The sequence below is a fragment of the Strigops habroptila genome, chromosome Z (assembly GCF_004027225.2).
Source record: "Strigops habroptila isolate Jane chromosome Z, bStrHab1.2.pri, whole genome shotgun sequence".
NCBI classification, from domain to species: domain Eukaryota; kingdom Metazoa; phylum Chordata; class Aves; order Psittaciformes; family Psittacidae; genus Strigops; species Strigops habroptila.
In genome coordinates this window covers 58,029,559-58,047,608 of record NC_044302.2, presented here as the reverse complement: position 1 = coordinate 58,047,608, position 18,050 = coordinate 58,029,559, and the positions used below count along the sequence as shown (strand labels likewise).

General features: G+C 37.4%; 1 protein-coding gene across 1 annotated transcript in view; it reads left to right on the top strand.

Moving 5' to 3' along the window:
* The window catches only part of LRRC2 (leucine rich repeat containing 2), a 55,720-nt gene that overhangs the window by 9,429 nt on the left and 28,241 nt on the right, over positions 1-18,050 (top strand). The window contains exons 2-3 of the mRNA XM_030469766.1: positions 2,031-2,241; positions 10,854-11,010. Of these exons, the coding sequence (XP_030325626.1) occupies positions 2,031-2,241; positions 10,854-11,010 (368 nt within the window). The remainder of the gene's footprint in view (positions 1-2,030; positions 2,242-10,853; positions 11,011-18,050) is intronic.

Here is an 18,050-nt window from a genome sequence, read left to right as displayed (position 1 = left end):
AGATGCCTACTTGTAAAGAGCATACTGATCTCTGTAATGAAAAATGAAGCCAAGGATGAGTAAGTTTTCTGCAGCTCTCAATAACTTCTTGGACTATTCTTTCATCGCTTCTTTCATACCTTGATAAGTAATTGCTCCCACTGTTTCTCAGAGAAGCTTTCTGCTTCTAATGTGTTGGAAATCGTTTTCCTATTAATTTGTATACCTGCAGTAGGTAACTTCACTTGTTCTGTTGTGATTTTATATTTAATTTTTATACAGTCTTCTCATTTTTTCATTTGAACATAAATGCTATTTTCTCTTCCCCCCTCCCCATGTTTTAGAAATAAGGGGAGAAAGAGATCCTTACAGTGTCTTCATTAGTATGTACTTACTCTGAGGATGAGCTGTCTTTATGCAGTCTGTCAGCACTTTATCCAGTGAGCTGCACTTTTATACAACTTCACTGTTCGATGTAGCTCATCTTCTGAAATACCTGTAGATGTTTTTCTGTATTTTCTCTCTGTAAAGACGTTGTATGGGAATACATTGCAGCTATTATTACAGAATGGTCTTTCTGTAGTTCTCTGATGACCCATGTATAGTGTGCTTCTCCTTGAGACTGAATCAAGTCCTCTTGTAGTCTTTCAGGCTAGCTGCTCTGACAAATACTTATATGTAGTTTCCAAAAGTGTGTATTGTCTGCCAATACGGTGTGTGTATGCTGATAGCTGAAGCCTCCTGCTGTTGCTGTGCTTTCTTCTTCCAATGCTCTCTAACATACCCTAAGGTTTCAGTAAGTGCCATTATTTGTGCCGGGCAGTTTACAGCTGTCTCCATAATACCTTTCCTATTTAGTCATGCAGTTTTGATCCCGAAAGATTTATTTTGATAACGTTGAGTCAAATATGACTTTTAAACTATGCAATCATATTCCCATAAATATACTCTTCTTTGCAGTTTCTATCTCATATCTTGCTAGGAGTGTCCAAAAATTGCTTGTTTTCACCAAGCCTGGAAGATGTTTCTCGTATCTCAATTTGTAACTGATTTCTTATGTGTGAATTAAAACCAGACATACTGTTTCATGTGCTATTTCCTTTTAACATTTTAGAGAAAGTCCCATTCTTAGCTGGGGATATGTGTACAGGTTTCGTTACTCCCTACTTGAACTTTGAAAGCTTGCATGCGATTCTTTTTGTAGGATGTGACATTTTCCACTTTTTCTAGGGGCCACATTATCCTGAATTTTGTGCCCTTCTTCACCTGTCAGTTTTCTTCAAGTCTTTATCTTAAAATTTCTAGGTGGAGATCAAATAAATGAATCTTATGTACCGTAAGAATCTAGTATTCAAAGCGTGAGATTGAATTTATGAGACAAGAGGCTCTACAGAGTCTTATTTTGGTATAAGGAAGGCATTCTTCAGTTAATCAATCTGTTCCTTGATTGACTAAGCTGAAATAAACCTTTCCTAAATTAAAGCATGTGCTTTTGGCAATGCGTAATTATATCAAATTGAATTTGCTCCTGAAGTTATATAGGTAAAAGTTTGCCCTGGAGGTGAGCCTAAAGTTACACTGAAATTGAATATGAAATTAGTTAGCATGTCATAACTTTGACCTCTACCTTCACCCTCTAGGATGATATTGGAAGATAAAGTGTGAAAAATAAAAATAGATCATTACAATTGAACAAGAAAGGTCAGGGAAAAGGGATTATTTCTAACTTCTTACTAATTTTTGTTTATATATAGAACTTGCTCAGTGAGAATGTATTTCCTACCCTATTGAAACAAAGGACATCATTTATGCTGTTTTCTGTGACAGTGTACTCAGACTCCACTTTTCTGTTATTCCCTGGGAGTCACTGCTTTATAGTCAGTAAGTGAAACCCTGCTCATCTGAAATCTATACTAAATCTAGAAATCTAAAAATGACTCTAGGAATGTCTTTTTTTTTTTTTTTTTTTTTATTTTTTAATGGTGAATACATTAGGTTCATAATTATATTTTGTTAAATACTTGTGCGAACCCTTTTTGGCCCTATTTCAGGATAAAACAGGAATGGAATTTCATATTAGAGTGCCGGAAGAAAGGCATTCCTCAATCAAAATACCTGAAGAATGGCTTTGTAGACACTGATAAGAAGATTCTGGACACTTACGGAAAGACTCCTCAGCTGCAGAAGAAGCATGTGTTGCCAGATGAAGCAAATAAGGAAAGAAACAAGTTTATTTTTCATCTTTCTGGAGAACAGTGGATGGTAAATATAATGGAAAAATGTATTTCTATTGTTAAAGAGTTTGGGTACCTTAGGACTATAACTTTTAATCTCCCAAACGTTTTTTTCCTGCCAATGCAAATGAAATAGATGTTTTTTCCTCAGTGTTAGAAGTGATAAATGCATTTCCTATCTTATCCTGAACTAGTGGTTTAATTTTCAAGCATGTTAATTTTAAATTCTCTCCTGCTACTTGTAGTCTAGGCTTCTCAAAAATTTTGGTATAAGCAATCATATTGCAGTAAGGTATGTTTCTCTGAAATTCCCCAATGGGTGGAAAGAGATGAAAACATTCTCCAGCTTTGTTGGCTCATTGATATCTAGTCTACTACTCAGAGATCTGTCTTCTTGCTCTAATGGTGTGGTAATATTTTTCTCAAGATCTGTTCAAATCAAAACTAATATTAGCATCAATCTACCATTGTCTTGCTGAGAAAAAGCACGTTTTATCTTCAGTTGTGTTTGATGTGAAATAACAGTTTAGAAGTAAGCTCTGAATAAAGTTTCTATGACATTCAGCGAAAGTTGGATTAGAGTTGGTCTGAAGTTTTCTGGAGTTGCTAAAGTTTTGACTGAAATGTGTTTCGAATATACACTACTTAATGAGAAAGTGAAATTAGAATTTTTATTTTTGTGTAGTTTATAATTTTGAAATACATGTTTTAGATTTTAATTATAAAAAATACAATCTAAAAGTTGATCAATAAAATGGCTAAATTTTGTTAGAAAAAATATTTTTATTGACCTGAAATGTAAGTTTGTCCCAGATTTGAACTTGAATATAAAGGTGTTTTTCAGCTTTCATCTTTTTCTGGCTTTAGCTCTTTTCTGAATAAATACAGAATAGATGAAATTTCTAGAAAATAGAAAACTCTGGTTCTCATCCAGCTCTAATGAGATGATTATTTCTTCTACTGATGCCAATCATTTATTTGGTAGGATTGATTGCTGCAGAGCTATCACTTTAGCTTGTTGTCCAGTTCTAGCCTGGTTAAAATGGACTTCCTTATACTGAGACATAGTCCAGGTATCTGCAGACAAAGATAAAATCAAAACTGCTTTATTTAGAGAAGACCAATGCTCCTTCAAAGTAAGAGAACATTGCCAGCCTCTAGCAGCTGAAAATTATTTTAAAAAAGTGAAAATCCACAAAGTTCTGAAAGAACTTATTACAGAAATTAAAAAAAAAAAAAATCAGTTATACAAATCATACCTCTTTGTCATTTTTACTCTCAACTTCTGCTTCTGAAGACAGAATCAGACATGACATTAATTTCCTCTATCAGTCTCACAAAATTGCACTTAGGCAAATGTGCAAACTAGACAACAAAAGCTGCACAGGCTGGCATTTTTCATGTGAAAAGATCTGTGGAGAGGTGACAGTTTTCCCAGAGAAGCTTGGATATTATGTAGCTAGGAGCTGTGGCATCAATTGTAGTATAGTTCTTATAGTGTCTTTTGCACACAAATACATCTAGGAGTTCAAAGTTTGGATGATTAAGCACTCAGACTCTAGAAGAAGTCAGAGGTGGGATTATCTATGCAATTTTACAGGCCCATAACCAGCTTGTTTTGCTGTTGGCTTTCTACTTACTGCTGGCACGGCACAGCCCTGTGAAGTGTCCATTTGGGAACTGGCTGCAGAATCCTCTCTTCCACTTGCTTTTAGCTGATAAGTATTTCTATTATGTTTCCCCTTTCCTCTCATCACTGAAGCAGTAATATATCCTCTAGACAGTTGATAGCTAAATCTGAGTAGGTTGATGGTATGACTTACAGATTTAATTTTGAGAACTGGGCTTGCTTCTGGGCTGTACCAGTTCTCTTTCTGGACCCTGTGAAATTAAGTCTCACGGAAGAGTAATCCCCAGCACATGGATTTTTCAAGATCAAAGTACGCGGCTTTACCACATCCTTTCCATAGGTCTCAGTTTAAGACCTCTCACTGGAAACTTCAGCAGCAAATGAACTGAGTCCACAAATCAACTTCTATCAACTAATGGTGTTATTTGCAATGTTTCAATCAATTAAAATGGTAGCTTGTGTTGGGCACTAACCACTGTCCAGGCTGTCTAGATGTTAAAAATGTAGGCATGTAATAAAGATGCTACTGTTTCATGCTCCATATCCCTATGGCATAAGAATGAATCTGGCTCACTGATTCTGCCTTGTTGAGTATGAGGTTAAAAATTAGTTTTGTAAACTGCTCCATCATATACTGGAATAGCCTGGACAATTACTTTGAAAACTACCTGATTAGTGCTCTTTTGAAAATCATCTCGGGTCTCCTTCAGAGAACCTTTGTAAGGCAGAATATTGGAGCAGATGACACATTTTGAATTCCTAATAGAATTCCTTCCTTTAGCACCTCTGTGCCACTTTTCTCCCAGCTCTGAAATGTCACTGAAATGGTAATGTATTTTCATCAGGTGGAGACCCACTGTTCCTTGTACTTGTAGTAATAATTCTAGCATATCTGAGGAAAGATAAAGCTCATACAATGAACATTGGGTTAGGCAAATAGGCACAGAGTACTAGCTAAAGAGATTAGGGCTTGATTTAACAGTATATGAATTCTGAGGAATTGTATTTTGTTTATGCAGATCCGTAATTAATTGTGGATCATTAATTCTAACTAGTTATAATTCAATTTTAGGCTAATTTTTTGAGGCACACTTTGAGTCTCTAGACATCTCAAGTCACAGCTGTTTTCTAACAGTATGGTCACACTAAACTTAATGGAAATCTTCTGAACCACAGTGCTCTGATTATCAAGCATTTTTATACTTGAAGAACATATAATCAGTGAGCCTCTCTGAATCTGAAAATCCTCTTGTAACTTGGGTACTGGTTTGGCCATGCCTGTTCAGGGTGGTTAGCTTCTGGCTGTGGACAGTTGTTGATAACTGCAGTGATGAGATTTACCTTTGTCTGTAAGAACTTTACCTGGAAGAGGCTGCATGACAACATCCTTAAAGTTCAGTGGTCCTTGTCTCGTCTTCTGCATACCAATTACATATTTATGACTCAAGACATGGATCTGATGGGTGGATGCAGAATTTGCGGCATGGCCGTACGCAGAGAGTTGCGGTCAATGGTTCAATGTCCACATGGAGACCAGTAACGAGTCGTGACCCCCAGGGATTGGTGTTGGAACAAATCCAGTTCAGCATCTTTGTCAGCGACATGGACGGTGGGATTGAGTGTGCCGTGAGGAAGTTTACCGATGACACCAAGCTGTGTGGTACGGTCGACAGGCTGGAGGGAAGGAATGCCATCCAGAGGGACATTGACACACTTGAGAGGTAGGCCAATACCAACCTCATGAAGTTCAACAATACTGAGTGCAGAATCCTGCTTCTGGATTGGGGCAATCCCAGGCACAGCTACAGGTTGGGTGGAGACTGGATTCAGAGCAGCCCTGTGGAGAGAGACTTGGGGGAGTTGGTCAAAGAGAAACTGAATGCGAACAGGCTTCAGTTTGCGCTTGCAGCCCAGAAAGTCAACCCTGTACTGGGCTGCATCAAAAGGAGCATGACCAGCAGTACAAGGGAGATGAATCCCCCCCTCTACTCCACTCTTGTGAGACCCCACCTGGAGTACTGTATACAGTTCTGGTGTTCCCAACTGTCCTACTATTGCTACCACCAATAATAATAATGATAAGGGAAATAGCAAGAGAAGAGAATACAATTGCTCACCACCCGCCGACTGATACCCAGCCCGGCCTGAGCAGTGAGCTAGCCCTTCTGGGTAACTCCCCCCCGATTTCTATACTGGGCATGACATGCCATGATATGGAATACCCCGTTGGCTAGTTTGGGTCAGGTGTCCTGTCTCTGCTTCCTCTCGGCTTCCCCTCCTCCCTGGAAGAGCATGAGACTGAGAAAGTCCTTGATCGGAGTAAACATTACTTAGCAAGAACTGAAAACATCGGTGTGTTATCAGCACTTTTCCCAGACTAAAGTCGAAAACACAGCACTGCACCAGTTACTAAGAAGGAGAAAAATGACTGCTGTATTTGAACCCAGGACACCAACATAAGAAAGACACGGAACTGTTGGAGCAAGTCCAGAGGAGGGCCACAAGGATGATAAGGGGGCTGGAGCACCTCCTGTATGAAGACAGGCTGAGAAAGTTGGGGCTGTTCAGCCTGGAGAAGAGAAGGCTGTGTGGAGACCTCATAGCAGCCTTCCGGTATCTGAAGGGGGCCTACGAGGATGCTGGAGAAGGACTCTTTATCAGGGACGGTGGTGATAGGAAAAGGGGAAATGGATTGAAACTTAAGCAGGCGAGAGTTAGCTTAGATATAAGGAAGAAGTTCTTTACTGTGAAGATGGTGAGGATGGTGAGGCACTGGGATGGGTTTCCCAAGGAAATTGTGAATGGTCCATCCCCGGCAGTGTTCCCAAGGCCAGGTTGAGTGGAGTCTTGGGCGACATGGTCTGGCGGAAGGTGTCCCTGCCTGTGGCAGGAGAGTTGGAACTAGATGATCTTCAGGTCCTTTCCAACCCCAACCATTCTATGATTCTATGATTCTAAGTGTCTACATCCCTGTGTGGCGCATTTTTTCCCCGCTGCAAATAGTAATGAACTAATATTTATATTTAGGAAAGAAAAGGTCTTATAAAAACAAATGGGCTAGTCTCTCTCATAATCTGATGTTGTGAATGAAATCAGACTGGCTTTTCTCTTTATAAGAAATGGGCAGAACCCTATTTTATTGCCCCAGCAGTGAGTATTTTCAAAATCCTTGGGACTTGACAGCACAAGAATGGTGTATTGTGCCACAAGTTTTTTGATGATTCCAAGGTATATTTCAGAAAAACTTTATCTCTCAGTTTTCCAGACAAACTCACCATGAAAAAGAGCTGTATAAGGACTTTGGACTCTTGCATTGTGTGTTTGAATCAGTTGCTTAGAGAGAATGATGGAGAGTTGATGAAACACTTAAATGAGATGTAAACACATATCTACTGAATTAAATTATTTCTTCAGAGAAATAGCATTGCTATTAGAGAAGAATGAAAACTGTGGTAAAATAATGCCATGAATATTCACAGGAATTTTTCAATGGATCCACTTTAACTCTGTTTTCCCCCTCTGATTGTTTACTTTCTGCTTTACCTAAGGAATATTTAATTTTTAGTGGATCAGTGAATTTGAAATGATTTTCAAAAAATATTAAAGAAAAACAATTTTTTGGATTTGTGATATCAATATTGGCAAAGGAAAGGTGATGATGTTCACTCAAATAGAGAGCAGGACTGTTCTTGGCTGTGCTGCTTTACGAAGGAAAGGATCTGGATGTACATCTACTTGTAAACAACTTTAATGTCAAATGTGCATGAGTAAGTGAATGAAAAATAGTAAGATTTTTTACTGGTACACCATTACTTTCTTACATATCGTTTCTTCACAGAGAAAGGCAGCAAATAAATTACATTTGCATTTATTGTCCCAGATTTATGATCTAACATAATGTGTATATTCACAAAGAACAGAGAATTTGCATTTGTTATTCCCTTGTCACTGGTAGTGACAGTAAGGTATTTATTTGACACAAAAGGTCAAGGAAATTTGCTGCATTGAATGGACAGAGAAAATGTCTCTTGTGCTTATTTAATATACAGAGATTTTTTTCCCCCAAAAGAATAAAATTCCTGATCTAGTCATGTAATACAGGTGGCCCTGATACATACTAGTTTTGGAACTAGCTCCAAACTTTCTCAAAAATGAGAGAGATTTGGATTCAATGTTTTGGTTTGGCCTGCGACAGATAAAACCACAGAGCTGGAAAAGAAACGGAATTGAAATTGTCAGAGCTTTGATGACAGTTTTAGTTCAGGCTCATGTCTAGCAGGTAAATTCTGTCCTAATTAGAAACAGTATAATTAGCAATGGTAGTAGCTTTGCTATTTATTTCCTTTTATTTTCTCTCCCGAAAATCAAAGGAGTTAGAGGTATTGTTTTGCTGTTAAAGGGAAAAGACTGGCTATTCTCCAAGTGTCAGTCTTCATGGAACAACTAATCAGCAGGCTTCCAGCTTTAGTGTGGCAGCAGAAGATTATAAAAGAACACAAGGGAATCAGAGAGTAAAGCAAATGTAAAGCTTGTGCAAATTTTAGTTCCCATGCCTATCTACCTAGTTTGTAAATGAAGTAAAATATCACATCAATTTATGTTTCAGCAACAAAAATAAAATGTATTGTAAGATGGAGAATGCTGAAAAACCCCACATTACAGTGAAGTATTTGTAAACTTACATTTGCAAATTGCAAATATTTTTAGAAGTTATAAAGAAAAAATCTCAAGAAAATATAGTAAGTCAGAGCAATCAGTAGAATAGAACCTCCTTCCATTCTTCTGAAGTCATGGATGAATTTGTTTCAATTGCTGCACAAGAGTATCTTGGTGCTTTAAACTACTCAATACAGAAATAAAGATTTAAAATTCTTTTTTTTTTTTTAATTGCATTAATAATAAAGAACTTCTAAACTCTTTTGGCTTCATTTTTCTAAAATTGTGAAGGGGTTTGATCTTAATCTGAGAGAGTACTTCATGTGCTGCACTATTTTCAATATATCAAGGAGAAATTTGTGGGATATCCCCTCCAGACTGGGAAAACAGCAAAGCTCTTGGCTTCACCAGGCCAAGCATTCCCTTTTGCTCCCTGCTCTATCTGCCAGTAAGGAGCTGGAGATGGTCTGTTGTGACAAAGTGCAACCAACCAGCAGGTCATTAGAAAGACAAAGACAGACCTGGAATGTGGAGAAATAGAGTGGCAAATGGTATCTGTTACCCAGACATCTTTTTTCCCTTCAGTATGGCTATTCTTCATCTGCTTTCTCTGTGAATCAGGGTTCTTCCCTACAGTGGCATCTATGACACTCCAGCTAAAAGCTATCCCCTATGTGCTGTGTTCTTAATTCTGTACATGTGAGAAAGACAATGCTAATTGAATTTGCAGTTGGTATTTATTCTTTTACTTTTCTGCAGAAAATTTTGGGGCACTGAGGATGGAGGAGCGGAAACCCATTTCAGAAAGCTGGAGAGATTTCCCATTACCAACCCCGAGGCATTTTATTTTTTAAATGCCATAAAATGACCAATATAGAAGATGGATCACAATGCAATATACACCTAGTGATAAAATGAAGCAAGAAATTAAATGATCCATATCAAATATGGAAAGGCAGGTAGCAAGGTAGAACTACGTATACAGGAAAAGCATCTGCATGTGGAAATCTACACAGAACTGATATTAGAGGCAGCAACAACCAACTGGATATTTTAATTTAGCTAAGAATTAAGTATCGATATTCATAGTTCAGAAGTTCAGAATTAATAAAAAACCAATTAAAATGCTTAACTCTTGATAATGTCTTGGGCAATCTGTGAAATATCTAAGGAAAAAAAGTGGGCAAAGTTCTTTATATAAAACCCAGTAATTCCTACTGTGTTGTATTCTTTATACACAGGAAAAGATTTGGAAGTTATAAAGGAATTAAAGGCTGAAACTCTTACATCTCTTTTTATGGAGTTCGATTAGTGATAGCACCTCACCCAGATTATTTATTTCAGATGTTTCCAATGTACAGTGATTTAAAAACCAGGACAAACTGGTAAATTATGTGCTGCTTTAAAAAGTGGAGTTTAATTGATCTGACCTTCGACTTTATGGATTGATTTTTGTCTGTTTTATGTTCAAGGAATTTGATAACATAATTCAAAGAAAGATGTGTACATCTGAACTGAGTACCAATTAACTAAAGCAATTTTTAAGAATTAAAGGCTTTAAAACTTTTAGTTTCCGTAACTGTTATACATTGGAGATTTCGGACAATAACTCAGAAACAATTTTTTTTCCCTATGTATTTGGACCAATACTAGAAATCTTAAAGAAACAGATTCTGCCTGACTAAAGCAAGAATTAATTGCAATTGTGGACTGATTTAAAAATTTATTATTTTTATTCTTACTAAAGAAATTTAGCAAGAAATTTTCAAACATTGCTGAAATAACTTTAGAAGTTAAGTCACTTATTTGAAAAAAAGACTTTGAAAAGGTGGTATGTGTATATCCTATCCGAAATGTTTCTATTCCTTGGACTATGTTCCACCTTGGCAAAAAAATTTTGAAACATTGGCAGGTATTAAGAACATAGTCACATTTTTTTTTATCCACACCCTATTTAGATATTCTTTATACATCCATTCTTCTGTTCTGTGTTGCATTTTACTACATCTCGTGTAAATTAAAACACTGAATTGTGTTCTGAAAAAAAGTCCTCCAGCTGGGAAAAGAGATAATATGGGAGATACCAAACAGATTGAGTACTTCAGATAGGTTTCAGTTTTACAGCAAAAAGATTGCATTAGGAGCTGAAAAATGAAAGTGTGGTGACAGGCAGCTGCAATGCTCTTCAAACGCAAACTGCTCCTATGAGGGTTAGGCCAACTACTGTTCTACACCAAGATAATTAAGGCAAAGTGTTGACATTTGGCTGTGGAATTTTTGCCCCCTGTATTTAGAAACATGGTAGAACAAAGTTCTAACTTGATGCTTTTGATTTACCTGTTCTTACTCTACAGGAATTTCCAGATTCTCTGAAAGAACAAATCTACCTGAAAGAATGGCATGTGTACAATACATTGATACAAACCATTCCAGCCTACATTGCGTTATTTCAAGATCTAAGAGTACTGGAATTGTCTAAAAATCAAATCAACCATCTCCCAATGGAAATTGGTAAGTTGGCTCAAGATATTCAGCTAGTTATACTTTAGCCATTTAACTATATTACAGGGAAATGAGTTTATGTGAATATTCTTTCTCATTCACTGATAATTGTCTTCTGTCTTGTTTCCAGTGAACAGTCCCCCGTAAATTTCTACAGATCTCTGGCTGTAATTATACTTGGCAAATTGTAGACAATACCATGTGTGTAGTACGGCTCAAACATGGTGAAAAATTGCACATTTTTATTATCTGACTATAAGGCAGTTATTGGTCATATTCCAGTAGATGGAGAGTTCTTTCTGAGAGCAGGTGTTTCATGTTCCTTACAAATTAAGAAAAATAGAAGTATTACAGAATTATAAACCTCAAACAAGATGAATTGAAACACAAGATCATGGTAAAAAGGAATTAGAACTTTATAAGGAGTTCAGTAAAAAACGTTGCTGTAACTGGTGGCACCTTTAAGAACTGAAAAGCTGGGTCCACTATGAGGCCCCTGCATTTGAGTCCATGCACCCAGGTGTACTAATACCTCAGCCTTTGTTTTTAAATGCAGTAGTCCTAAGCTTTCCCCATGATTGAGATTTCTTACGTAAAATAACAGCTGACAACTTGAAGAGATCAATACTAAAACTTCCACCTCCATAGTTACCGTAGGGTTAACTAAGAAAGAACATCCAGAAACACAAAAGTCAGTGCTAGACTTTACTGCTCTTTTCTACTCTTTTTCTACTCTATCAGTAGAGTAACACTCATGCTTTTGATTTATTTACTAACATTATGTTTTACACAGAAAATTTCCAACTGACATCAAGATATATTTTGTAGTTTCAACCCGGCAGCTAAATACACTAACAAATCATAAACAAGACACAAGCAGGAGATAATGGATATAAAATAAACACTAACTGTTTTGTCAACACTTTGACCGTAGAGCTCAGATGGGACAGTGAGTTTAATGGACAAACACCTTCTGTGTTTGTGGTGTGTAAGAAGGTGCTGTGTAAGAAGGGGAAAAGACCAAGTTCTCTTCCAGAGGCTACCCTAAACTATTAAAAGTAAGATTTTAAGGAGTTGCTGCTTAACAATCAGGGCAGGTAAAGGCTAAGAATGTTTTTTCTTTCTTCTTGTAATATTGTGCATCCTTAATGACAATGATCCCCAACAAAAAGTGATTATGAAGTGGGCTTCCAGAATAAAGGAACAAAGCCAGATCATTGCAGCATAATGAATTCTCTGTAGAGGGTGATGCAGAGGCCATACCAGGCCTTTCTTAGGAAACCAGGAAGAAAGTTTGAAATGTTTCTAGTAGCAATCACTGTTCTTTCAGCTGTGTTTATATGATTGGTAATGGTAGTTTCATGTTATTCCTGTTTATTCACTTTCCCTCTGGTATGCTCATCTCTCTAGCTTACACACAAGGTATTGCTTTCTTCTGTTCAATGTTTTTGTTATACTTTTTTATGTAAATAAAATATGGCCAGTGAATACTAGCCAACTGTTTGCAGTAGGTCCTACCTCAGACACAATGTTATAACATTCACCACCCTCCTCTTAACAGTGAATTATAGAATCGTAGGATCGTACAATAGCTAGGGTTGGAAAGGATCTTAAAACCACCTAGTTCCAACCCCCCTGCCATGGGCAGGGACACCACACACTAAACCATGTCACCCAAGACTCCATCCAGCCTGGCCTTGAACACTGCCAGGGGTGGAGCATTCACAACATCCTTGGGCAACCCATTCCAGTGCCTCACCACCTTCACAGTAAAGAACTTCTTCCTTATATTTAACCTGAACTTCCCCTGTTAAAGTTTGAAGCCATTACCCCTTGTCCTAACACTACAGTCCCTGGTGAAGAATCCCTCCCCAGCATCCTTATAAGCCTCCTTCAGATACTGGAAGGCTGCTATGAGGTCTCCATGCAGCCTTCTCTTCTCCAGGCTGAACAGCTCCAACTTTCTCAGCCTTCTTCATATGGGAGGTGCTCTAGCCCTCTTATCATCCTCGTGGCCCTCCTCTGGACTTGCTCCAACAGCTCCATGTCCTTCTTATGTTGAGGACACCAGAACTGCACGCAGTACTCCAAGTGGCATTTCACGAGAGCAGAGTAAAAGGGCAGGATCACCTCCTTTGACCTGCTGATCACGCTTCTTTTGATGCAGCCCAGGATACAGTTGGCTTTCTGGGCTGCAAGCGCACACTGCTGGCTCATGTTAAGTTTCTCATCAACCAACACCCCCAGGTTCTTCTCCTCAGGGTTGCTCTGAATCTCTTCTCTGTCCAACCAGTATCTGAATTCTTGGTCAGAAGTTTCTTTTTCAAGATACATCAAATGAGAGCAGGCATGACCATACTAAACACACATCTGAAGAAATTTGGATTTAAACCTTTCATTTTGAGAAACTGCATAACCAAATTAACAAATTTGGTTAGCTGTAGATGCTATTTATATAATATTTCTACATCACAGCAATAATTCTACCCTATGCAGACAAAGACACAGATTCACTGATGGAGTTCAGAAAGAAATAATACAAAAGGGTCCCTCCAAGACTGCTACAACTGAACTGTACAACACTTGTTGTGACAAAATTGCCTAATGATTTTCAGTCTTAGGGAATATCCTGTCTTGACAGTCTGACCTCCTATTAGTAATGAAATGAACCTGCCCTTGTTGTTGTGGCATAAATTACACAGAAATTTTATCTCAATGTGTATATGCTCTCTTTGTTGACAAGTAATGTTGTATGCTTGCAAATGGCTATGATTTTATTTCATGTACTATATATACATACAGTATATATACATACAATATGTATTGGAAATAATTTTAATAAGACATTATTATGAAAGGTCTTGGATATTTTGAAGTTTTTGGATGCTGCTTCAAAATAAAACTTTTCATACTTTGGTCATGTAGCTGCTATATTATCACAGGGAAAATAATTTATGAGGGTTTGGTTTGGGAGCTCTATCTAAACAAGGATTAGGGACTGGGTGCTAAATCAGAGGTAAGGGCTCTGGAAAGGTTAAGTGCTAAGGTATTCATCATTTTACGTTCTGTTTACAAAACAGCAGCAAGTAGGTAAATATCACAGCTAAAATGTACTTGAGAGTAAATGACAGATGGTTGAAGTTGGCAGTAACATGCATGCTGTTGAGTCTTTAATCTTCAGACAGAATTGAAGCCAAGTTTATGTCAACAAATCATCCAAAGGAAGCTAAACTGGTGAGCCATGTTCAGATTACTTTTGATTCTCACAAGAGGGCTTTAAAACTGTGAGAGAAGAGAGGATGATAAAAATATTTTTGGTGGAAAAAAGTATTGCTTCAACAGCAGTCTCTGGACTAAAATATCAGCAGAAACTGAAGTTCATGTTCCTGTTTTGCCTGATTTAGAAGGGAATGCTCTACTCTGGATTGGAGACAAGACAGACTTAAATCCATCCTGAGACATTTCAAATCGCGCTTTTAGCAATTACCATCTATGAACTTGAACAGATCAAATCTGGATAAGAAGATAGATGACAATACTTTTGATTTTACTCTTTTTTAGGAATGGTAAATGTTTTCATGGTAGCAAGTAAACAAAAATGGAGAAAAAGTCAAAATGGACTTCTTGTCTGTCTCAGAGTTGTCAGGTCTGGTTTTCCCAGGCATAACAGAAAAAAAATCATGAGCAGGGGTGTAGCTGTGGGATTTTCTTTGGCAATGGCTTCTGGGTGAGTTTGCAGTTCTGGCTCTGAGTGCACAGCTGTGGTGCAGTTGCTATATATCAATTAGTGATAGTACATTAGCAATTGCTGTAATAGAAAAATATCCAATAGAATATATTCCCATATTCACACAGGAAATAGTGAACTGCATTTTCATGTGATCCTAAAGCTTTTGTGCTGGAATGGGATAGAGAAGCTGCATCAGGATTTTTTGTCCCACAAATTATTCATGAAGCATTTCAAAGAGTTGTTAATAAAATTCTTGTACCTCATTACGTTCTTTCACATTTTTGTATGCCAAATATATAAGAGGAAAAATAACTATGCTTTAGAGACATATTTTAATAAGAAATCACAGGAATTTTTTGGACTCCTCCCTACTTCACAGTGTAAATTTCATTTGTGCATACCATTAATCCAATTTCCTAGAACTCAGAGGGGAAAACTATCAGTAATAGAGTTTTAAATGACTTCTAGATACCTAAAATAGCTTTCTCTATTAATAAGATTCCCAGTGTGCTGATGTGTGGGTTTCCAAGAAGAAAATACATATTCTGAGCTTAAATGGAGTCTAGTTGCAGATTCATATTTTACCCTTTCAATTTATTTAGTATTGAATATTATCTGTCCAACAGCTCAGTATTGTATACAACTGAGGAAAAATTTGTTTATATTACACATTTGAAAAGGAAGCATTAAACACCTGTGTTGCAAGTTCTTTTTAAGAGGATGCCAGTTGCTTTAAGGCTAGCTGCTAAAATGATGGCTTGTCATACTGGAACAGCTGGAAAGCTCCTCAAAATTTAATCCTTGGTTAGTGCATCACAAAAATACAAAATTGTACTTTTAATTGGAACAACTAGAGAGGAAATAATCTTTATTATTCATCTGCTTAAGTCTCAAAAGTGGGAATGTTGTACTAAAATGTAATACAAACATACTGCTTTAACAAATTTCAACATCACTGGATCGTACAAAGGCCAGTACTTTGTTAAGCTGAATTTCTTGAAAGGGTTTTAAATAGTGTCATTGGTACTGAGCTCAGACTGTAACCACTGCCTTGGAAACTACTAATTACGTAAATTGGTTTTGCCAAAAGATTCCTATCTAGTGACCTTGATATTGCTTTATGGAACTACATCATATATAACAATACGAGAACACATTCCTCCTATACAGAGCAGATTGGTATTACCAAACTCTGTGATTTATTTCTCTGTCTTTCTTGGGTCACAATGGGAATATCAGAGATTGTGAACACCGTTCTGGTTATGATGGAAAAGTTTTATACAAGAAGAAGCTTCTTCAGTTTCCAAGGTGATCATGCCCCATCCCTGGAAGTGTTCAAGGCCAGGTTGGATGCGGCTGTGTCAACCTGATCTAGTGGAAGGTGTCCCTGCCCATGGCAGGGGGTTTGGAACTAAATGATCTTTAAGGTCCCTTCCAACCAAAACCATTTTATGATTCTACAACTCTGTTGTTCTACCCTTCTTGAACAGTTTACTCCATGTTTCTTTCTGATACTCAGAAAGTGTTTTCCAGCTCAGAGACTGAGCTTATACTCTACTTTGCCCTTAGAAGATAAATCCTTTTCTGGGGATCCCCAGGGAGATGAGAATCCATATTTCAGTTTATCTGGTCACATGAAAAGAAGGAAGTCACATACTTTTCTACAGAATTTCTGATCTGCCAAAATATCTTCATTTCAGCTCATTGTATTTTTGTTTTCATTAATTTTCGTTTCAGCCCTTTCAGCAGACCATCACCCTATATTTTCTTCCTGAAGGTCCATTCCGCCCACAAGAATTTCTTCACATTTTTCCACCTCTATTTTACTACATGAAAACCTTCTTACCAACCCTCACAGTGTACTAATACTCTTCTGACCACTGACTGGGAAGCCAAGCTTCATCCTTTTTAATTTTTGTGCCTAGTAGCCACTTGAAATTTCTCTCAGTATGTTTACATTAAATTATTTGAACACATGAAGGCTGGTTAAAAAATGAAATTTTACTAGCCCAGGGTTACTGTGCTACAGCATTTAAAAGCCCTACTGGCAAAAAAGGGTTCTGCAGCTTTGTTATGCAAAAGTTGTTCAGGAACTCTTCATCCCTCCTTTCCTTGGATGCTTTCAGCAGAAGGAAAAAACCAAATATATTGATGTTGTGTTACCTGTAAGCTTGAACGTCAATGTCTCCTTTCAGATAACTCAAAGGCAATGTGACCAATTCATCAGAGAAGGCTGAGATTAGGAGACTATTTGTCTTGGCCCATATGAAGCTGCCACCAGATTATTGCAGATCAAGGCAAAGATTTTCTTTGCATTTTAGTCTAGTTTATACAAGTGGATCTGCATTTGTATTGAATGGGATCCTTCGATAATAAAGACTCTATGTGACATAATCTGCATTTTGCCTCTGACACCTTGTTAGGAACACTAATGTAGGCTTGTCTAAATGGTGAAGTTGCATTGTCATTATTACTATGCTGCATTGCCCATCAGGAATTATAGAGTTTAATTACTGTTTTTTTTTTTTTTTAATATTGAATTAAAAATTTAAACTAGGAATAAATACTATCTTAAGCAACTGTGGCATTGCGGCTCCCACTTAAAACTAAAATATTCTTAATCATGAAACTGCCAAGGAAGCCATGGATTTCATTACTGCTTTTACTGCCTCTCCTTGGAAAACACAGAGATGTTAGCTGTTTAACTCCCTAATTTGCACTTTTTATGGAACTGAAAATTCAGTGCCATTAAGCATAGTTAACAACAGTCTTTTAGCAGCAACAATTTTATAATTTCTGCTTGTAATTGAGAAGTTGTGCTTGAGTATTATGCGAATCTATAGGTGGCAGGTATAGTGGTCAAATCCTTCTTTACATTTGGGTAGCTGTGAAGGGAGTGTCACTTTCTCTTTTCCTTCCTAAGGCTGTCTCAATGGCTGTAGTGTATGCTCATTAAGCATGGTGATGAGTGGGCCACATACATACAGAAGAGAATGGAGAGCTTCTGCACTAAGAAAGTGTAAATAAGTCCCTAAATACAGGTTACAGGGTACCGAAAGTCATTCATACTGCCTTACCATGCCTTTTACCTCCACCAATCCCTTATCTGTTATTGAAATGAGCTGGGTGAGAATAGTTGGAATCTTACTGACTACCTACGTTGTTCGAAGGTTGTTTCAGGATACAATTCAGGATGCTCCCTAGTTTTGCACTCCTTCAGCCAAGATATGTGAATTTCAGAATCTTGAATTGTCATGAATGTTGTCTTATAGTTGTATATTTGCGCTCTTTCTAGTGGCCTTGTTTAACAAGTCTAGGG